The 22,496-nt window shown below is 55.3% G+C and overlaps 1 protein-coding gene across 1 annotated transcript; it reads left to right on the forward strand.

Annotated features, from left to right (window-relative positions):
* Nucleotides 1-6,910: 6,910 nt before the first annotated feature.
* Nucleotides 6,911-16,406, forward strand: OPRD1 (opioid receptor delta 1). The gene is made up of 3 exons (XM_069875108.1): nucleotides 6,911-7,122; nucleotides 14,431-14,780; nucleotides 15,660-16,406. The coding sequence occupies exons 1-3, from the start codon at nucleotides 6,911-6,913 to the stop codon at nucleotides 16,190-16,192; spliced, it is 1,095 nt and encodes a 364-aa protein (XP_069731209.1). The 3' UTR covers nucleotides 16,193-16,406.
* The last annotated feature ends 6,090 nt before the right edge of the window (nucleotides 16,407-22,496 follow it).

Consider the following 22,496-nt stretch of genomic DNA (forward strand, 5'->3'; position numbering starts at 1 on the left):
GGGGAGTGGTGAAAATATCTAAATAAGCAACAATCAGGGAAAAAAAAACAGGCTCCTGTGGGGACTGAGTCCCCTGGGCATGGGTTATGGTGCAGCATCCTTTGCTGCAAGCATCGTTCGAGGAGGCTGGAGGTGTCTGTGAGCCACACGCTGGCTCCATCCCACCCCTGTCTCCAGAAGCCTGGGTGAGGAAAGAGGTTTCAGTAACTCCTCAAATCAAATAATCAGTTTGGAGGCTTTTTTTTTCCAAGGAAAGAGGATGACCCAGCCCTGTGAGGACCCTCGGAGCACCCAGCCCTGGGTGGGAGCAGGGGGCTTGGGGCAACCTGGTGAGAGGAGAGTCCCTGGGACACTGCAAGCATCTTGGGGACAATGAGAAGATTTTAGGGACACCAAGAACATCTCAGGGACACCGAGAACATCTTAGGGGCACCGAGAATATCTTAGGGGCACCTAGAACATCCCAGGGACACTGAGAATATCTTAGGGACACGGAGAACATCTTAGAAGCACCTAGAACATCCCAGGGGCACCAAAACCATCTCAGGGATGCTGGTGGCATCACCCCTAGGGACATCGCTGATCTCCAGGGATAGGATCAATGCCTGCAAAGCATCAGGCTATTTTTCCATCCATCCCTGGCCATCTCGCAGCACATCAACCACTATGCAAATACCCTGCCCCGGGAGACAGCCTCCCCGCACACAATGCTGAGAAACTAAGGCTGAGAAAAAAAACCCCAAAACAACAACCCACCCCTCTCCCTTGCCATTCAGCCACGAATAATGGTGAGGCAGAGAAGAATCTCATCTAATTTTAACTCCCATGACGGACGGGATTTGTTCTTTCCCAGCAGCTGCCCTGCAAGGTATGAAAACACTCAGATCTGTTGACGTGGGAAAACAAAACACGCAAATCAGCCCATTTTCCTCTTCAAGGCCAATTTACCCGAAGCTGTCATCAGAAGAATGGGAAGTGATGAGTCTTGGGGAGGCGAGGGGAGCAGCCTGGACCCACAGTGGGTACCGGTGCGGTTGGACCGATGCTCGTGGTCCATTTTTTCCCTTTCTCACAAGCCCCAAACATCTCAGATCTACAGAAAACAGAGTGTGGTCCGTCTCGTTGAAATGCTGCGATTCCCCAAGGTGTGATTCTGCACATGGCCCTGAGAAAAGGGGAGTGCAAACGGAGCCCTCAAAGAGTGGTTCACCTCGAGCTGTGATGGGTAAATCCCATTGTTTATATAAGGGGAGGGATGGAGGGATGGATGGATGGATGGATGGATGGATGGATGGAGGGATGGAGGGAGGGATGGATGGATGGATGGATGGATGGATGGATGGATGGATGGATGGATGGATGGAGGGAGGGATGGATGGATGGATGGAGGGATGGATGGATGGATGGATGGAGGGAGGGATGGATGGATGGATGGATGGAGGCATGGATGGAGGGATGGACGGATGGATGGAGGGAGGGATGGATGGATGGATGGATGGATGGAGGGAGGGATGGATGGATGGATGGAGGGATGGATGGATGGATGGAGGGAGGGAGGGATGGATGGATGGATGGATGGATGGATGGAGGCATGGATGGAGGGATGGACGGATGGATGGAGGGAGGGATGGATGGATGAATGGAGGGATGGATGGATGGATGGATGGATGGATGGATGGATGGATGGATGAGCGAGAGAGGGAGGGAGGGACAAACAGACAAACTCCCATTTGGGAAGAGAGTGCTTGCATACAAGATTTCTCTCAACAACACATAACCTGCTCTCCGCCTCTCGCTGAGGCCGATGCTTGTCCCAGCACCCCAGGATTCTCAGATGGGGACCAGGGACCGTGCAGCTCCAGCACAGCCACGCTCAGCCCGGACCTGGCAGCTTCGTTAACCACAGAGGGTTCTTTTGGGAGCTTCCCCACTGCTCTTCGTGCCTTGCTCTCAGTGCAGCTCCCCCACGGGAAGCTGGAGGCTGGTTACAGCCCAGTTTGTTCTCCAGCTCCGAGAAATGATGCTCTGGGGTCTGTTTCTCAGCAGATTTCAGGACAGGACACCCCACCAGCCCTCCCGCAGCACCCACCTAGTGCAAACACAACCCTGCTCCTCTTCACACGTGCTTTTTCTGGGCGTTGCACCACCTGCCTGGATTTCCAGCCTTGTGGAAGCCTGGATCCCATCTCCAGCTTCCCATCTTTGACCTGGAAAACCCCAGCGGCTCAGCCTGGAGGCTCCTCCTGCAGCAGAAGGAGCTGGTTAAGCTCGCACTGCTCAGCCCAGGTTGCTGTCTGCCTCGCTTAGCCCAGCTGCCTCCTCGCGTGATGATCCCCCTCCAAGCTCCTCTTATGCATCCCGCTATTTTTAGGCTTCGCCCTCAGACCCCATGACGGGTTCGCGCCCCTGAGGGCAGACGGCGTCGCTGAGCAGAAGGGAACGGAGCTGGTGGGCTTGACAGGACCCGGTGCCTCCCTTCACCACCTTCCTTCCCTGCAGGAGGGGTTGTATTTGCCACCAAGAGCAAAGTCATGCAAATCAAGTCTCTGCCTTCGCAGGGAGTAGATGAAGCACTCAGGAAACTTTCCAAGCAGCGTCTGATTTTTGACTTCTGATTTTCGGCTTTCCCTTTGCCTGCTTCTCCCCTCGCCCTCCACAACAGCATTTTTGTGGGGTTCTTTGCTGATGGAGAACTGCTCAAGAGGAGCCCAAATAACCCTATTGTGGCAGCAAAAAAAAAAATCCAGTAAAAAGGGAATTTAAGCACCGAGGAGGGGGAATAAAAAGAGCTTCTCATCATGCATCACAGCCCTGAATTGTCACAGGCGAGACTCAGCCAAACTGGAAATATATCAATGTAAAAATATTGATCTATGTTTTTATATATTTGTATTTATATCTTATTTATATACCTGGCAGAGCTCCCTGGTGCCCATCTCCCCAGCAAACACCTCAGCCGTGAAGCAACCAGCACAAGACACATCCCGGTGTTGCGGGACCCCTGATTCAAGGCTTTCTCCAACCAGACAAGGTAGGCGGCTCAGTGTCCTCCTGAGAGCCCAAAAACCTCTGGGGAGAAAGCATCTCCCCCCTTCCCTCCTCCACTAACCTCTAGACATTCCCTTGGCTTTCGACTGGAGTCCTGCCAGAGCAGATTCATGGCTCCGGCGTGTTATTTTTATGGCCATTTTAATTAAAACCAATAAATTCCAGAGGGGAAGAGGGTCTTCCCACATTGAAACACGCTTTGTCAAGATTGCAGACTCCGAATAAATCAAAACGCCGCCGTTGGCTGCTGTGGTTGTAAATCCCCCTGGAAGGACCCCAGCTCTTCGGGCAGAGGAGCATCATGAATTTTCCTCCTCCACAGCATCGCTCAAGCCACCTCGATTGGATTTAACTCCTCTCTGAGCAGGGGCTGCTTGGGGAGGGTGGGAAAGGCAGCATCCCCCTGTTATCCAGGTGAAAATATCAAGCTGGGGAGAACTTCCTAGGAGGAGGAATCTCCTGTAGGAGAGCAAGAATCAAGCCAGGATAAAGTGGCATCAATAAAACTTGGTGCAGAGAGATCCCAGCAGCCTGGGTGCCCTCGTTCCTGGCTTGGGACCCAGTGAAGGACTTGTAGGAGCCTTTATTTCTTTTCACCTGCTGCATGCACAGACCTCAAGCTCCGCACACCGTAACAGGGTTGATGCTCTCCCCTCCAATGTGACCTCCCTGCCTCAGTTTCCCCAGGTTTGGAAATGGTATCGATGGCAGGAGCCCAGCTCAGCAGGTGGAGCAGCAGCAACTGAGCGCAGGCGGATGAACAGCAAAGCCCTTTAAAGATTTTCCATTTGTTTTATGTATCCGCTGGGTTTATTTTTAACATTCCAGCTGAAACAAATAAATAAATGCCAGAGCTGAGCCGAGAGGACGTGTTTGCTGGAACCTGCCAGGATGATTAGTCCTTTGCTGATAACCCCTTGGAAAAGGGTCAGTGTGGGGTCTCTGGCTGCGCCGGGAGCCGAGCTAAGGGATGAGCCCGTTTCCAACGAGCTCTTCAGCCACACTAAAAGCTATTTTGCACTCCCTGACCCGACGTTTCCCTCCTGCCGGGAGCGATCGGCAGCCAGACTGCGTCAGAGCTGTGCACAGCAGAGACTTGCCACCTTGCACTGAGCCTGGGAGGCTGTTTGCACCCCGGGAAGGTGTTTAAGCCCCGTGTCCCAGAGGAGACGCACACGCAGGACGCAGCTCTCCATCCCTCCTGCTCTTTCCATGCCTCCTCGCAAAGCCAGGGGTGGAAAACACCCTCTAGGCAGAGGCTGGTGCATCGCATGAGGATGCGAAGCGCAGGACCCAAGGCAGATATAACACATTCAAGCCATCCCAGTGCTCCCAGTTCCTGCTCGTCTCCATCCCATGACCCCTCCAGGACAAAGCTGGGACCGCTGCCACCAAAACCCTCGCTCGGTGACGGCTGAAACGCAGCACACGTCATTGCTGCCTCCTCGGTCAGTGGCCCAGGAGCTGTTTACCAGCTGAAACATCAGATGAATGAAGAGCTATTAATTCCTTCCTAGGCGTTTTTATGAGGCTCTTGATGAAGTATCTGCATGCTTTGACACTGCAGGAGTTTTATGCTGGCAGAGCACAACACAGATGAAAAAACCCCATCTCCAGGGTTGAACCAGCTGCTGGTCTTTCCTTCACATCCTGTGCTTCCAACTCCATCCCTCCTGAGCCAAAAGCACCTAAAATTGCTGCAAACCATCCTCCCTGACCAAGGCAGCTCCGTCCTGGGGCACTGGGTGATGAATGAATCCATCCCCAAAGCAAAGAGGTGTTGGAGGCACCCAAAACACAGGTCCCCAAAGCCACCGCATCCATTGGGTCTCCAGGGAAAAGACCCTGAAAGGAGGAGACCTGCTGGAAGGGGATGGACGATGTGTCCTGCCCCAAGGATGTTAAGCATCCTTGGTAAGAGGAGGGTGACTCCGAGTACCCCGCAAAGTCCAGCTCTTCCAAGCAGGCGGTGCCGAGGGGTCCGTGTTTGCACCCTGACCCTGCAGCATCCCCCTAAATCCCTCACCCTGCTGCAGCATCCCTCTTTCTTCCTCCTCCTATAATACTCCTCTCACAGTATCCCTTCTAAACCCCCCCTGTATCCCTCCTAAGCTCCCCCAGCACTGCTCCTCAAGTCCCTCTTCAGCATCCCCCCGCCTCCAAATCCCTCACCAAACCCCCAGCTCCCTCCTAAATCACAGAATCTTCAACATCTCCCCCCCCAGCATCCCTCCAAATCTCCCCACTCACTGCATCTTTCCAATTCCCTTCTCCAACCCCCCTCCCCACTCCCAAATCCCCCTGCAACACCCCTCAAACCTCCTCAGCACCCCCCAAAATCCACCCAGCACCCCCAACACCCCCAGCATATAGGGTGGAGAAACGCATAGGGTGGTGGTGGGGGGATCAGAGAGACCCCAGCTTCGCTTTGGGAACAAGGGGGCTGTTTGTGTGTCGTCGTCCCCCCTGCTTCCAGACAAAGAAAACCCGCAACAGCCGTAGCGTCGAGACACATCGCACGCCCCCCTCAAGCGTGGGGTCCCCCGGGATGCTCAAAGCCGCCCCCGTAAGCGCTCGGTGGTCCTGGGGGAGAGCGGCTGGAAGGGATGGGGAGCAGGGAGAGACAGGGATTGGGGTGGGGAAGGCTGGCAGGGAGGAAGGGATGGAGGAGGGGGATGCAGGTAGAGACCTGGGGGGTGGGAAGGGAGGTAGGGATGGAGGAGGGGGATGCAGGTAGAGACCTGGGGGGTGGGAAGGGAGGCAGGGATGGAGGAGGGGGATGCAGGTAGAGACCTGGGGGGTGGGAAGGGAGGTAGGGATTGAGTGGGGGGGGTGATGCACATAGGGACTGGGGGGAGGCAGAGCTAGGTGAGAGGGGATGTGGGGGGCAGGTAGGGATCTGGGGTGAGGAAGATAGGAGAGAACGGAGGGATGGGATAAGGAAGGCAGAGACTCAGGAGGGTGACAAGGACCTGATGGAGGGAGGAGGGCAGGGATGGGGGGAGGCAGAGACCGGGGCCGGGGGAGGGGGTGACAAGGACCTGATGGGGGGAGGAAGGATGCAGGGATGGTGACAATGACCTGATGGGGGGAGGAAAAGACCGGAGAGGGTGACAAGGACCTGATGGGGGGGGAAGAAAGCAGGGACGGTGACAATGACCTGGGAGTGGGGGGTGTGGGCTGGGAAAGGACCTGATGGGGGGAGGAATAAAGGGATGGGAGGAGGAAGGAAGGGATGAAGAAGGCAGAAACCAGGGATGGTGACAAGGACCTGATGGGGGGGTGGAGGGGAAGAAGGACCTGATGGGGGGAGGAAGGAAGGGATGAAGGGAAGCAGAAACCAGGGATGGCGACAAGGACCTGATGGGGGAAGGAAGGCAGGGATGGGGGGAGGCAGAGACCGAGGAGGGTGACAAGGACCTGTCGCGAGGAGAAAGGCAGGCACGTCCCGGGGGTGGGGGGTGGGGGGGACAGAAAGGGAGCAGGCAGGGGTGGGGAGAAGGCGGGGAGGGGGCGGGCAGGGCCGTCCCCACGTGTCGGGGGGCCAGGCAGGGTTTATAAGGCGCCCCCCGGGCAGGTGCGGAGGCGGCGGCGCCGGGAGCGGGGCTCGAACCCGCGATCCCTCGGTTGCGGGGCTCGAACCCTCGGGAGCGGGACTCGAACCCGCGACCCCTCGGTGGGGGGCCGAGGGGCTCGAACCCTCGGGAGCGGGACTCGAACCCGCGACCCTTCGGGGGCGGGACTCGAACCCGCGACCCCTCGGGGGGGCCGAGGGGCTCGAACCCTCGGGAGCGGGACTCGAACCCGCGACTCTTCGGGGGCGGGACTCGAACCCGCGACCCCTCGGGGGCGAGCGCCCAGCATGGAGCTGCCCTCGGAGCTGCCCCCGGGCACCGCCTGGGGTAACAGCACCTCCTGGCCCCCCCCGCCCGGCTACGGGGTGAACGAGACGGGGCCGCTGCGAGCCAAGAACGCCACCTCCATCCTCATCGCCATCGTCATCACCGCCCTCTACTCCGTGGTGTGCGTGGTGGGGCTGCTGGGCAACGTCCTGGTGATGTACGGCATCGTCAGGTGAGGGATGGGGAGAGCGGGATGCGGAGAGAGGGGGGGCTGGAGTGGGGAGGGGGTGTGCGTCGCGTGTGAGAGGGCAGCCGGGGCTGGTGTGCGCTGGAGAGGAGCGGGCACCCCGTGCAAGGTGCGAGGCAGCGGCAGGAGGGAGTGTGCACCAGGAGTGAGTGTGTGCAAGGAGCGAGTGTGCATCAGGAGCGTGTGTGCATCAGGAGTGAGTGTGTGCAAGGAGGGAGTGTGCATCAGGAGCGTGTGTGCATCAGGAGTGAGTGTGTGCAAGGAGTGAGCCAGCAGCAGAAGTGAGTGTGCACCAGGACTGCGTGTGCACCAGGTATGAGAAGGCAGCAAGAGCTGGTGTGCACCTGAGAGGAGTGTGCACCTCGTGCAAGATGTGAGGCCGTGGCAGGAGTGAGTGTGCACCAGGAGTAAGTGTGTGCAAGAACTGAGTGTGCATCAGGAGCGAGTGTGCACCAGGAGTAAGTGTGTGCAAGGAGCAAGTGTGCACCAGGAGTGAGTGTGCACCAGGAGTGAGTGTGTGCAAGGAATGAGCCAGCAGCAGAAGTGAGTGTGCACCAGGAGTAAGTGTGTGCAAGGACTGAGTGTGCATCAGGAGCGAGTGTGCACCAGGAGTAAGTGTGTGCAAGGAGCAAGTGTGCACCAGGAGTGAGTGTGCACCAGGAGTGAGTGTGTGCAAGGAATGAGCCAGCAGCAGAAGTGAGTGTGCACCAGGAGTAAGTGTGTGCAAGGACTGAGTGTGTGCAAGGACTGAGTGTGCACCAGGAGTGAGTGTGCACCAGGAGTGAGTGTGTGCAAGGAGTAAGCCAGCAGCAGAAGTGAGTGTGCACCAGGTATGAGAAGGCAGCAAGAGCTGGTGTGCACCTGAGAGGAGTGTGCACCTCGTGCAAGATACGAGGCCGTGGCAGGACTGAGTGTGCACCAGGACTGAGTGTGTGCGAGGACTGAGTGTGTGCAAGGAGTGAGTGTGCATCAGGAGTGAGTGTGCACCAGGAGCGAGTGTGCACCAGGGGTAAGTGTGTGCAAGAGGTCAGCCGGCAGCAGAAGTGAGTGTGCATCAGGAGTAAGTGTGCACCAGGACTGCGTGTGCACCAGGAGTGAGTGTGCACCAGGTATGAGAAGGCAGCCAGAGCTGGTGTGCACCTGAGAGGAGTGTGCACCTCGTGCAAGATGCGAGGCTGAGGCAGGAGTGAGTGTGCACAAGGAGTGAGTGTGCACCAGGGGTGAGTGTGTGCTGCGTGTCAGCCAGCAGCAGAAGTGGTTGTGCACCAGCAATGAGTGTGCAGTGCATGTGAGACAGCAGCAGCGGGTGTGCCCCAGGGGTGCGTGTGCCCCAGGAGCGAGCCAGCTGCAGAAATGGGTTTGCACCAGGGGTGAGACAGGAGCAGGAGCGAGTGTGCACAGTGGGGTGTGTGTGCACCAGGGATGAGGCAGCAGGGGTGAGCGTGCACTGGGACTGGGTGTGAGCCAGGTGTGAGCGTGCACGGGGTGTGAGCCAGGTGTGAGCATGCACGGGGTGTGAGCCAGCAGCAGGAGCACGAGCGAGCGTGCGCGGGACGCCTGTGAGCAGGTAGCCCCGAGATGGGTGTGAGGCACGTGTGAACAGCGTCTGTGCTTGCACGCGTGTGCACGGTGGGTGCCCAGAAGAAGAGAAGCAAAAGCTGCGTGTGCACCGAGAACATTGCGGGGTGCTGGGGTTCAGGGGGGAGCTGTGGGCACACCCCGACCTGCGTGGGGAGCAGAGGAGGAGCTGCAGGTTGGCAGAGGTGACAGGCAGGGGGTATTTATTTCCAAGGGACAAATGTCACCGCTAAGAGCTGCCCTGTTTGCAAGGAGGCTCCTAAATCCCCCCCGCGCCCCCCAACCCCGCAGCCCTGGGCTGGTGGGGGCCCACTGGTACCTACCCCGCTCCATCACTGAGATGCCGAGAGCGAATAGGAATGGTTGGACTCGATGATCCGGCGGGTCTCTTCCAACCTGGTTATTCTATGATTCTATGAATTCTCCACCCCAGCCGCGCTGCAAGCTCGTGTTCATGTGTGTTCATGTGAACCGCACCTCCTGCAGCCGCCTGGCTCCTGTTTTCTCTAACAAAGAGCAGGAGCTCGCGTCACAACCTCGCACCGCGGCCGAGCAAAGTTTCCTGCTACCTCTTTGTCTGAGATGCTGGTTGGTCCCCTCTGGGTAAGATGGGTTAACCTGGCCGGGCTGCAGCAAAGTGGGTTACATCAGGAAAAAATATTTCATGGAAAGGGTCATTGGGCAGTGTCCGAGGCTGCCCAGGGAGGGGGTTGAGTCCCCTTCCCTGGAGGGGTTTAAGGGATGGGTGGACGAGGTGCTGAGGGACATGGGTTAGTGATTGATGGGAATGGTTGGACTCGATGATCCGGTGGGTCTTTTCCAACCTGGTGATTCTATGATTCGATGAATAAAGCCAAACCTTGCAGACAATGGAAGCATCCGCAGCAGCAGAGGCTGCCAGAGCCCTCTGTGACCCCACAGCAGCAGAGAACGGGGCTGGACGGCAGCGGAGGCAGGAGCTGTGCTCACCCTCAAACCCCTGTCAGCAATGGTACCGAGGCTTCACCACCTCCAGCCTGGCTCCCACCTGGAGAGGGCTTGTCCTGGGGTTAGTCATAGGATGGTTTGTCGGGTTGGAAGGGACCTCAAAGCCCATCCAGTCCCACCCCTGCCATGGGCAGGGACACCTCCCACTGGCTCAGGGGCTCCAAGCCCCATCCAACCTGGCCTTCAACCCCTCCAGGATGGGGCAGCCACCCCTGCTCTGGGCAACCTGTTCCAGGACCTCCCCTACCCAGTTCCCTTCACGCCGGGGGTTGCTGTAACCCCAGCCGGGGCCAAAACTCCAAGGCTAAACCTGTTCTTGTAGCTTGATTTAGGCAAACCCTAAGAATCCCCATTTTTAACCATTTCCACCCCCTCGTCCGGCACTCCCAGTCCACAGGGATCGTTCCACGAGGGCAGCGCTGCCTGGCCCTGCCTGTGCACAAAACAAATGCAGTGACTCACTGTGGGGAAGGAAACCAGCCTGAAACAGGTCCATGAGCCCATCACCCTCGTGCCTGGCTCCCCACAATTTGAGGAGCTCTGCTGTGTGTTTTTAACCACCCGAGAAGGGGGATGGATGGGCAGGGGAGCAGGAGGGTCACTCACTGACGCTACCCGACATCCGATGGGATTTTTCATCGACTCGAAGCAGCTTTAAAATAATCAGCCCTAGCCTGAAAAAGCAAATTAAGGTAATTGTTGCAGAGACATACGCCACGTACCGTGTCACGGTGAAGGATGAGCGTTATTAGACCCCCTCCAGCTGGTTCTGCTCTTAAACAAGGAGGGAAGGCATTTCAAAGAGAAGGCTTTAATGTGCAAACAACATCCTCCCTGTTTAACCCGCTAAGGAATTAGTGTTTGATGGGAACGGTTGGACTCGATGATCCGGTGGGTCTCTTCCAACCTGGTTATTCTGTGATTCTGTGATTCTGTGAATCTGATGTTAAAGACAGTTAAAGGTTACCCTTCAGAAAGCCTGACTCCACGGCAGCCACAGAGCCCATCACCGTGGTTTCTACCCCCCTCGTTTTCTGACCCACCAGTTTCACAAGGGCTCCTTGGCAGAGTTGCTCTGCGTCGACTGGGTTTAGGCTGGGACCAGTTAGGCTCCACCAGAGGAAACTGGTATCGGTGCAGGATGGGGCTGTGAAGTGGCATCAGTTTGGGTTTAGACCTCGGTGATGGGGAGATGCTGGACATTTGCCTTGTGGCTCTGGGGACGTCTCCTGGTGTCACCTCCTGCTGCCCTTGGGCAACCTGGAAGCCCAGCTGGAGGTCATCCCGTGGGGCTTGGGGACCTCAGAGTCCCTGGGGATGCAGCACAGAGGATGCCGCAGAGCTGCCAGGGAGCAGCAGGTACCCACAGGACCCCGCTGAGCTCCCCAAACGGGCACCCAGCACCCCTTCCCCTCCATCCCAGAGCAGCGCAGGATTTGTTAAACCAGCCCAAGGTGGTGGCTTTTAGCAGCTCTGGGAATTTTGCGAGGGTTTACCTTCTCTTATTTTATTATCCAAGCGGTTTGGAGGGCTCAGGGGTCCCTACCTGGGACGCAAGATGCTGGCGTGGATGCTGAGCCGTCCTGCGCTCGTTCCATCCCCTCAAGCCTCATCTCTCCGTCAACACCTTCCAGATTGTTTCGTTCAAGTGCATAACTTCCCAATCAAGGTACTCACTTAATTGTGATGGGTTTGGCAGCCCAGGGAGCTCCATCAGCAGAAGCAGCCAGTTCACTCTGCTGCAGGGGAGAAGCTTCTTTTCTGGAGCAGCGGCTTCGTTTGCAGCACTGGGGGTCACCACGGTGGATCATAGAATTATAGAAACATAGAATCACCGGGTTGGAAAAGACTCATCGGATCATCGAGTCCAACCATTCCCATCAATCACTAACCCATGTCCCTCAGCGCCTCGTCCACCTGTCCCTTAAACCCCACCACCCGCCCCATGCGGTGGCTTTGACCCTCAGCTTAATCCTGGAGGGAGCTGAATCCAACCCCCCCAGCTCCAGGGGATAAATTCTGTCATCCCCATCGCCCATAGAACCACGGAACTGTTAAAGTTGAAAAGACCGCTAAGACCATCCAGTCTGATCATCAACACCACCCCACCTACAAAACCATGTCCCAAAGTGTCACAGATACACGTGTTTTGAACCCCTCCAGGGATGGAGACTCCACCACTGCCCTGGGCAGCCTCTGCCAGGGCTTCACCACTCTTTCAGTAAGGAAATTTTTCCTAATATCCAACCTAAACCTCCCTTGGCACAACATGAGGCCATTTCGTCTTGTCCTATTCCTTGGGAGAAGAGCCCAGCACCCACCTCACCACAACCTTTCAGGTAGTTGGAGAGAGCAATGAGGTCTCCCCTCAGCCTCCTCTTCTCCAGGCTGCACAATTCCAGCTCCCTCCACTGCTCGCAGAACCCGTGGGCTCCAGACCCTTCCCCAGCCCTCGTTTCCCATCATCCTGGCCAGCTCCATCCTTCCTGGCGAGGGGATCCAGCCCCACCACCCCGGCGCATCTGGCAGGGGTTGGGAAGTGCTGACCCAGCACTGCCGAGCACGCCTGGCAGAGCACGGCGTGAGTAACTCATTTTTTTTCCACTTAACTCAAAAAGCAGAGATTAAAAAAAAAAAAAAAGTGTGAATTTACCCAAAAAGACTATATTTTAATCTAAGAGACAATAACACAAATTCTCAGGTATTTTGTTTAACCTGGAGTGAAACCTTCCTGCGATGCAAATGCAGATGCTTGGAAAATAACATTAAAGAGAACTGAAAAGGACTTTTCAAGGAAAGGACATTTTTTTATGCTGTATTTGAAATAAAAAATGTTCAACTCAGTTGTTTCCACCCCTGGGCGAGGGGCTGCCAGTTGCAGCTGGGGCGAGTGAGAAGAGAATGTTCTTGGAGCTGGGTGGTGGTCCAAGCTGCTGTTTTCTCCTAGAGATAAATGGGTTTTGAGCCTCTGTTTCCCAGTTCTACCAACAGCGTATCCTGGTGGGTCTCCATCCCCACCTGCACGCTCTCCTGCCCCTGCTGGGATGGAGGAAAGGAGAACGTGAAGGGGAAGGAACGTGGTCATGAAACCCTAGAAAGCTCTTTCTTACACCAAGCTGGTCTCCAGCCAAGACAGCAGAGTGGGAACCATCTGAGGTGGGAGCTACTCAATCCCTTCACCCCAAGTTACTCTGTGTACCCCATCGCACGATGGGCTTCTATGACCTGAGCACCTTTGCATCCAGCAACCAAGGGTTGTCTACACCCATGAATTCAACGACCAGAACCCATCCCAGCGATGCTACAGGCAGGTTTAGTCATGCAGAGAGAGGCTTGTGTTCAAACTGACACTTTTGTTAGTTAATTAGGATGCATCGAAATGAGCTTGGGGCTGCGGAGGATGCTCTGAGCAACAGGGTCTTGCTGGAAGGGGAGGATTCAAGCTGCTGGCGTAGCCTTGACCTCAGCCTAGAGAACAACCTGGGGGGGGCTGCGAAGTCCTCCTCCCAACCCGACCCCATCGTGTTGCCCTTTGGAGATCCCCAACAGCAAGAATGAGCTTCTGTTTCAAACCAACCGTGCTGTTCAAAGCATCGCTGGAAGAGGCTGCCCAGGGAGGTGGTTGAGTCACCATCCCTGGAGGGGTTTAAGAGATGAATGGATGAGGTGCTCAGGGTTTAGTAGTGGGCAGGTATGGTTAGACATGATGATCGCAAGGGTTTTTTTTCCAACCAATTGGTTCTAAGATCACCTTGAGCAACACCTGCAGGGCTGGATTCTCCAAGGACACGTCCATCCCCACTGGCCACCACGTTTATCAGCCCCAGCACCCACCAAAACGATGCCTCATCCCTTCAGGAAGGGTTTGGGTACTTGGGACTGGGTGTTACCGTGATGTGACAAGGACCAGAGCCGGCGTGCCAGCTGTGGGTGGCTGTGTCCCTTGCAGAATGTCCTGGGAGAAGCAGCAGTGTTCCCCTGAGCCACGTGCCGTGGTCGAGGCGTCCAGGCTTCCCCAAAGGCTCTGGCTCTCCAGCCTGGCTAATTGGGCTGCTTCCAGATGGCCTGTTTCCGGGGTAATCGATCCAATTTCTCCAAGTAAACTCGTCAGGGAAGCAGGCTAGATAATCACGATTTACTGGGTGGAAAATCAGATAAAGGAGGTTTCAAAGGACATCATGCAACTGATTTAGGAAAATGGATTAAATCGATTTAATTGGAGAAGTTACTTACCTGAAAATCTCTTGATCTTTCCTTTGACTAAAGGCAGCCACGTGAATGAGGGAGTGAGTGTCACCTCCCTGCTCAGGTACAGGATGAGCGCTTCGGCAGGAGCTAAGCCATCTTCTGCAGGTGCTGGATCGTGGAATCATGGAATCAGAATGGTTTGGGTTGGAAGGGACCTCAAAGCCCATCCAGTCCCACCCCTGCCATGGGCAGGGACACCTCCCGCTGGATCAGGGGCTCCAAGCCCCATCCAACCTGGCCTTGAACCCCTCCAGGGATGGGGCAGCCACCCCTGCTCTGGGCAACATGTTCTAGGGCCTCCCCACCCTCACAGCAAAACATTTCTTCCTAAGGTCTCATCTCAATCTCCCCTCTTCCAGCTGAAAAACCTTCCCCTTGTCCCATCCCTGCCCTCCCTGATCCAGAGCCCCTCCCCAGCTTTCCTGGAGCCCCTTTCACCACTGGAAGCTGCTCTAACAGCTCCTTCTCTGCCACCCCCAGGTACACCAAGATGAAGACAGCCACCAACATCTACATCTTCAACCTGGCCCTGGCAGACGCGCTGGCCACTAGCACGCTGCCCTTCCAGAGTGCCAAGTACCTGATGGAGACCTGGCCGTTTGGGGAGCTGCTCTGCAAAGTCGTCCTCTCCATCGACTACTACAACATGTTCACCAGCATCTTCACCCTCACCATGATGAGCGTGGACCGCTACGTCGCTGTGTGCCACCCGGTGAAGGCTCTGGACTTCCGCACGCCGGCCAAGGCCAAGATTATCAACGTCTGCATCTGGGTGCTCTCTTCCCTCATTGGAGTGCCCATCATGGTCATGGCAGTCACCAAGTCCAAAGGCAAGTGGCTTCTGGGGAAAGGTCCTCTCCTGTCCCGTCCGGCCATGTCCATCCCAGAGGTGACCTGGCATGAGGTTTAACAAGGCCAAATGCCAGGTCCTGCACTTGGGGCACAACAACCCTGAGCAGCTCCAGACTAGGAGAAGTCTGGCTGGAAACTGCCTGGAGGAGAAGGACCTGGGGGTGTTGGTTGACAGCGACTGAACATGAGCCAGCAGGGGCCCAGGTGGCCAAGAAGGCCAATGGCATCTTGGCTTGGAGCAGAAACGGCGTGGCCAGCAGGGCCAGGGAGGTTCTTCTCCCTCTGGACTCGGCACTGGTGAGACCGCTCCTCGAATCCTGTGTTCAGTTCTGGGCCCCTCACCACAAGAAGGATGTTGAGGCTCTGGAGCGAGTCCAGAGAAGAGCAACGAAGCTGGGGAAGGGGCTGGAGAACAAGAGGAGCGGCTGAGAGAGCTGGGGGTGTTTAGCCTGGAGAAGAGGAGGCTGAGGGGAGACCTCATTGCTCTCTGCAACTCCCTGAAAGGAGCTTGTGGAGAGGAGGGAGCTGGGCTCTTCTCCCAAGGGACAGGGGACAGGACGAGAAGAAATGGCCTCAAGCTCCACCAGGGGAGGTTTAGGCTGGACATTAGGAAAAAATATTTCACAGAAAGTGTCATTGGGCACTGGCAGAGGCTGCCCAGGGAGGGGGTTGAGTCCCCTTCCCTGGAGGGGTTTAAGGGATGGGTGGACGAGGTGCTGAGAACATGGTTTAGTGATTGATGGGAATGGTTGGACTCGAAGATCCGATGGGTCTTTTCCAACCTGGTGATTTTATGATTCTATGATTCCAAGCAGACACTTCACCTGCTCCCTCTTTGATTGTCCCCTCTCCCACAGATGGAATGGTGCTGTGCACGCTCCAGTTTCCTGATCCTCCCATCTACTGGGACACCGTGACCAAGATCTGCGTCTTCATCTTTGCCTTCATGGTCCCCATCTTGGTCATCACCATCTGCTACGGGCTGATGATCCTTCGTCTGAAGAGCGTCCGCCTCCTCTCGGGCTCCAAGGAGAAAGACCGTAACCTGCGGCGCATCACGCGCATGGTGCTGGTGGTGGTGGCAGCTTTCATCATCTGCTGGACGCCCATCCATATCTTTGTCATTGTCTGGACGCTGGTGGACATCGATAAGAAGAACCCCTACGTGGTGGCCAGCCTGCACTTCTGCATCGCCCTGGGTTACACCAACAGCAGCCTCAACCCCGTCCTTTACGCTTTCCTGGATGAAAATTTCAAGAGGTGTTTCCGAGAGTTCTGCCTGCCTTTCCGAGCCCGCGTGGACCAGAACAGCTTCTCCCGTGCCAGGAACACCACACGGGAGCGCGTCTCCACCTGCACCCCTTCGGAAGCTCACAACAAGCCGGCATGACTAGCCGTGGGCAGCCTCCAGCGAGGCTGCCGGGGCCACGAAGGGGACGACCTGCGCTCGGAAGTGACCCAGGTCACCACCACGGAGCTCTAGCGGAGCGGTGGCCTGGGTGCTGGGCTTTGTTCAAGCTGAAAGCAAGTAACTGCAAAGACTTTTTAATTTTTTCATCCTGGACAACCCAGGATGGGAGAATAAGGACTCACCAAGTAATGTAGGGACCAAAGTGGTGATGCCGCTGTCGTTGCTCCCACCACGGGGAGAGCTGGCAGCCCCATACACCCAACGAGTGTCATTCTCCAAGATGTGTCTGCTGGCAAAGCCCAAGCATCTTGGGTCACCATGACCGCAACGACCACCTGCTTCTCCTGCATGGGCCGAGATGACTTCGCAGTCCCACGCAAGAGGGGAAAGACTCCTGTGACAGAAGAGAACCGTCCTGGGATGTGATACCACATCCTGGAGCTTCACTCCATCTCCCTCTGAGCTGTGTCCAAAAACCAGCCAGAGGTGGGAAGGGAAAATGATGCTGCTGCAGAGACAGATAGCGAAGAGCTCCAGATCCATAGGAGAAATTCCACTGGAGTCCTTCAAGCTGGTCCTGGCCCCAGAGGACAACCTGTCACTCTTAATGTCATTACTGTATTATTTAGAGACCCTTGACTGCAGCCAGGGCAGCCTTGGATGTGGATGGGACGCTGGGAATATGGATACAGCCAGGGGAAGGGGTACGGCACGTCCCAGGTTTACCCCGTATCCACGTGCTGATCCCAGTTCCTGCAGCCCGGCATCCATCAGGGTGATGGGGAACTGCTCCTCATCGTCCAAAGACATTGAGCCTGAGAAAGGTCTCGTTAAGGGAGCAATTTGTGAAGACTCGAGGAGTTTCTCGCAGCGCTAAAGCAATTAGGATGGACTAACGGGCTCGCCTTCCCCTGCCTGTGGGGTGATGGATGAGCAGCAGCGCTGCCCAGATTTCCTTCAGCAAAGCCGAAAAGGATAGGATTTCTTTTCTTTTCTAATAAACAGAAGATGGGAATCATCCCACCATCAGCTCATAATTCCCTGAGCAGGGACAAAGGTCATGCAAGCACCGAGAAAGGACCCACAGCCTGTGAGAGGCACAGATTTGGGGTTTCATGCTCAACACTCATCTGAATGGAGCAACCATCCCTCTGAAGAAGCAGCCGAGCTCCAAGGAGCAGCTGAGCTCCAAGAAGCAGCTGAGATCCAGGGAGCAGCTGAGCTCCAAGGAGCAGCTGAGATCCAAGGAGCAGCTGAGATCCAAGAAGCAGCCGAGCTCCAAGGAGCAGCCGAGCTCCAAGGCAGCGCATCCTGCAGGAGCCACCAGCCAGGGACCTCTGGACCACATTATCTGCTGCTAAACAATGACTGATGGGTCCTCCTGGCTTTCCGCTCCCTAAATCCCTGCCACTAGCCCCGCACCGTCCGCAAACACCATCTGGGAGCCGCAATTTTCCCTTCCACTCACCTTCCCACCACCGTGGCTGCAGCCAGGAGGTCAAAGGGGCCGAGGAGGAGGTGGCTTGGAAGGAGCCATAATAGCATTTAGTGGACAAATTGATGCAGCTGGAGGAAGCAGACGAGTGCCTGGGTGCACCTGGGGTTCGCGGGCTGGATGGAGAGCCTGGGTTGCATCTCTGTTTTTTTCCAGTTGCATCAATTTAGCCTAATCAAGGCCATTACCTCTCCGTACCAGCCCTACCTTTCTCCGGAGCCTGTGCAAATTGCAGCCTCCCCGTTAGGAAGGCAGAGCTGACGAAGCAACCAAAACCTATTTATTTTTTTCCAAAGGAACCAAAATAGGGTGAAATTGCCTGTTGGGGTCTCAAAGCAATCGCTGGCGAAGTGCGCGAGCGATCTTCCTTGTCTGCAAGCGCCGTGTCCCCTCGCCCTGAGTGAAAGCTTGAGAGGCTTGATGAGCATCTTCAGACATCTCCAGGGCTGCAAAGGGATCCCTTTTCAGGCACAGGTGGAGTCCTAGACAACAGGTAGAGCCACGCTTGGGCTGCTCATCCCCTACCACCCCATGTCTGGCTGCTTATGGAGCATCGGGTGCGGGAGGGCAAGAAGGATTGACTCCAGGGCAGGAATTGAGTGAAAATCCCCAGGAGGCTGAGTTTCAGCTCCATGAGAAGAGAGACTAAGGTGGCCAGTAGGAGTTGGAGACCACCCTTCAGCTCTCCACCACCACCCAACCTAGGCGCCGTGTGGTGGGAAAGGCTCTTGTTTGGAGCTGGTTCATGGCGAGGTCCTGGCAAGGGTGGGATGCCCCACGCTGTGGACCAGGACACCTTGAGTTTCACTGCAGGCTTCCTGTTTCAGCTCGATGTCTCAATTTTTGGGGTGTGATGACCCAAAATCATTGCTCTCTCTAACCTGCCTTAGTCTGTACCTCGGTGTCCCCGAGAAATTGTGACCCTGGGATGGAGGCATGAAGGAGAGCGGCATTTCCAACCACAGCAGCGGTGACTGCTGAGAGGACAACGAAGGAACTGGGGGACACAGAGAAGGTGAACCCCATCACCCAGGGATGAGACCTCTTGGCCCCAAGCAGCCCCTTCAAGGACGTGTCGAGGGGATGGAGCCACGAGTACCAGGGCTGCGGGTTGTCTCGGGACTCTGGGGGCAGCTCAGCCACCCCTTTTCCCATTCCCACAGGGTTTTTCCACCCAGGAGAGCCCTGCCAGGTTACCAGCCTGCTGGGAAATGTGCCTGTGGTGACCTTAAAGGAGGTTAAAAGGCTTCGAGTCATTATTTTTTAAACACAGCCACATTGAGGCAGAGCTTAGAGCCCAGGATGTGGCGAGAATCGGGGATTTTCTTAGCTTAGATTTTGCTGAATAGCAAAATACCCAAGAATATTCCTAGGGAAATGGGGACACTGGTGGCAAAAAAAACCACACCAGAGCCTTCACAACAACATGGACCTAGAGCATCACCCGCCTGCCTGTTTCAGCAACATCCCAGCAGGTGCCCAAGGGCTGGTCCAGCTCCTCCCCACGATGGCACCACCCAAACCCCCAGCTCCATCACCCTGGTTTGGGCTGGGAAACCAGGATCGTAGAATCGTGGAATGGGTTGGGTTGGAAGGGACCTCAAAGCCCATCCAGTCCCACCCCTGCCATGGGCAGGGACACCTCCCGCTGGATCAGGAGCTCCAAGCCCCATCCAACCTGGCCTTGAACCCCTCCAGGGATGGGGCAGCCAAGTTGAACCCTGATCCAAGGAACCACCACTGGGAGAGGGCTCTCTGTATATTTTCTCTCTATATATGTATATCTGTCTATAGCTGTATGGAATTAAAGCTCTGGCTCCAAATCTTCCAGGTCAGCAGCACCGACCGGGACCTCATAAAGTGCGTCAGCCAATATTCCCAGCTCCTGCCCTCAGGATTTTGGGCTTTTGGAGGCATTTCTATATAGGAACCGCGCTTTCTAAAAAAAATAAATGAGATAGCAAGCAGTTTCCAGCTCCCATTTGACTCTCAGGCCCTGAAAATAAGCTCAGGGGGGTGTTTTGGGGTGTGATGGGAGAGGAACTATCTCTAAATTTAAGTTTTAAACATCTACATCCTGGGAAAAAAACACTTTTGTGAAACCCCAGCCCCTTTAAGCTGAGGTTGGTTTGCAAGCCCGGTAACCAAAAGCTTTTGCATCCCATGAGTGGCTTTCGAGGTGTCCCTGTGCTGCGGGTCATCAAGATATAGTTTTCTTTTAACAGTCCAGCAGCTCAAACTCTGCCCTAAATTACATTTGTAATTTAGATGCAAATGAGGATTTAGTGAAAGTGCAACAGAAAGGGGCGTTGGAGCCTGGAACTCCATTCTTGCTAAATGAAACTTCGGATTTTAAAGTATTTATCCCTTCTGCCGTGTCGGTTTGTAAAACATTCTGAGTTCTCCAAGAATGGGAAAACAGGAAAGAGCACGGGGCGGCTGCAAAAGCCGCATTTCTAACTTGGAGGTGTCTAGCAGGGGCACCAGCATCACTCTGAGACCCCTCTCCATCATCCAGCATCCTCGGAAAATGAATCCAGGCACCGACTCCCGCGATTTCACATCCCAGTTAAACCAGCAGCCGAATAACGCACCTATAGCCTATTTCTGTCTTTGCAGCCTAATAACACATTTCCCACTGCAGTGAAAGCTCTTTTTTTTTCCTAATTAATCCACCAAATAACAAACCCTAATGTAATAGAGGCTTTATTCTTACATGTGTGATTAATTACGAAGCTGCCCGTTTCTTTGTCTGCACGGCAGGTTTAGGCTGACTCTGTAATTGCATTATTATGCATATGGAAATGAGTTAAATCTGCTTTTCCTGGCGATATCTCCCACTGACCTTGCTCCGGAGCAGCCTGGGATGGATTCAGGCTCTTAGCCCTGAGGAGATGCTGCTTGACTTGCGATTCATCATTTAAAAAGAAAAAGAAAACCTCACTATGAATAATTACCAGGGCCTTGGGTTTTTTCCCCCCTCTCTTTTCATAGTTACAAATTTTGCTCAACTTGTGCTATTTTATTCCCTGTGGGAGTGGGGCTGGAAGGAGCAGGCAGAGCCTGGGGATCAGCCAGGGGTGGGTGGTGTCCAAGCAGAGAGGGAGATGGGTTCCCATTCCCCATTGCCCCAGCTCCCATTCCCCAGCCCCCATTTGCACAGCTCCCAGTTCCAGCTCCTGTTCCCCAGCTCCCGTTTCCCAGCTCCCAGTTCCAGGAACCATTTCCAGCTCCCATTTTCCACTTCCCATTTCAACCTCCCATTCCACAGCTCCAATTTCCCAGCTCCCCTTTCCCAGCTCCCAGATCCAGGAACGATTTCCAGCTCCCATTTTCCACTTCCCATTTCAACCTCCCGTTCCACAGCTCCCCTTTCCCAGCTCCCCTTTCCCAGCTCCCAGTTCCAGGAACCATGTTCAGCTCCCATTTCCAGGTCCCATTTCCAAGTCCCATTTCTAGCTCCAATTTCCCAGGTCCCAGTTCCAGCTCCAATTTCCCAGGTCCCAGTTCCAGCTCCAACTTCCCAGCTCCCATTTCCAGCTCCTGGTCCAGAGCTCCCATTTCCCAGCTCCCATTTCCCGGCTCCCATTTCAAGTTCCTGTTTCCAGGTCCCATTTCCAGCTCCCATTTCCCAGCTCCCAGTTCCCAGCTCCCAGTTCCAGTTCCCAGTTCCCAGCTCTCATTTCAAGCTCCTGTTTGCAGCTCCCATTTCCACCTCCCATTCCCACCTCCCATTCCCCAGCTCCCATTTCCAGCTCCTGTTCCCCAGCTCCTGTTTTCCAGCCCCCCAAGGATGTCCTGAGCTGGGTGAGAAATTTCCTCTATCTTTTGGGCTGTTAAAGGAGTTAAACCAGGACTTCAGCCGCTTCAGGAGGGGGCAGAACTCCACACATCACTATTTCAGCCCTGTTCCCATCCCCACGAGACCCAACACGCTTCTCTATCAGCCCACTGCACGCTCCAGTTATACTGGGAGATACTGGCCAGGTTTCCAGCCTTAACAACAAGACTGAAGGAGGCAGAGTGGCCGGTGCAATGTCCAAACCCTTTTCTTCGCGTGCAGACCCATCATTACAGACCCGTACGACCTGGCACGAGGCTGCAGGCTGTTTAATTAGCCCAGGGAAAACCACACGGCCCTGCCAGCAGGCAACTTGGCAGTAATTAAAGCTCGTTTGCTCTTCAAGGCAGGAAAAGGAGGACAAGAAATCAACTCAGTATCCTCCGAACCCTCTTGAAGATGCAGTTCCCTCCCCACAGGTCCTGCAGGAGCGTTGCAGCTAACATTTGCTCGCACCCAAAAAAGCAATGTGTTAAAAAAAAAAACAAACAAGAAAAAAAACCATCCTACCCATTGCTCAAACAACGCACAAAGTGCTTTTATTTCAGAGACAAAATGCCAGAAGCAGAGCTCATCCTCCCCAGATGCTAAAAGCCCCAAATCCTACGTTCCCGTATTTAGGCTGTAAATTAAAAGGCTTTTAGGCACTTCCAGTAGCAACAGATGGGGACTGGGAGAGTGGGATCGGAGCCGGGGTCCCCCAGCAATGGGAAAGGGTCTAGCTGTGCCGTTCCACCTCCGTTCACCGAGGTCCCCCCCTAAATCCCACCACAGGACCCAAATTCCTCCTCCTCCCCAAAATGTGGCCTCGCCCTGCTGGCGCAAAACCTCATTAATATTTCCCTCTCCTCAATTAAGCTGTTTTTCCTTCGCCTACCCTCTTCCCACTATGCGGGGGCTCATCCTTCCCCCAATTTCCAGCAACTTCCTATTCAAGTGTCATTCCG

This window comes from Phaenicophaeus curvirostris, chromosome 23 (assembly GCF_032191515.1).
Source record: "Phaenicophaeus curvirostris isolate KB17595 chromosome 23, BPBGC_Pcur_1.0, whole genome shotgun sequence".
NCBI lineage: Eukaryota > Metazoa > Chordata > Aves > Cuculiformes > Cuculidae > Phaenicophaeus > Phaenicophaeus curvirostris.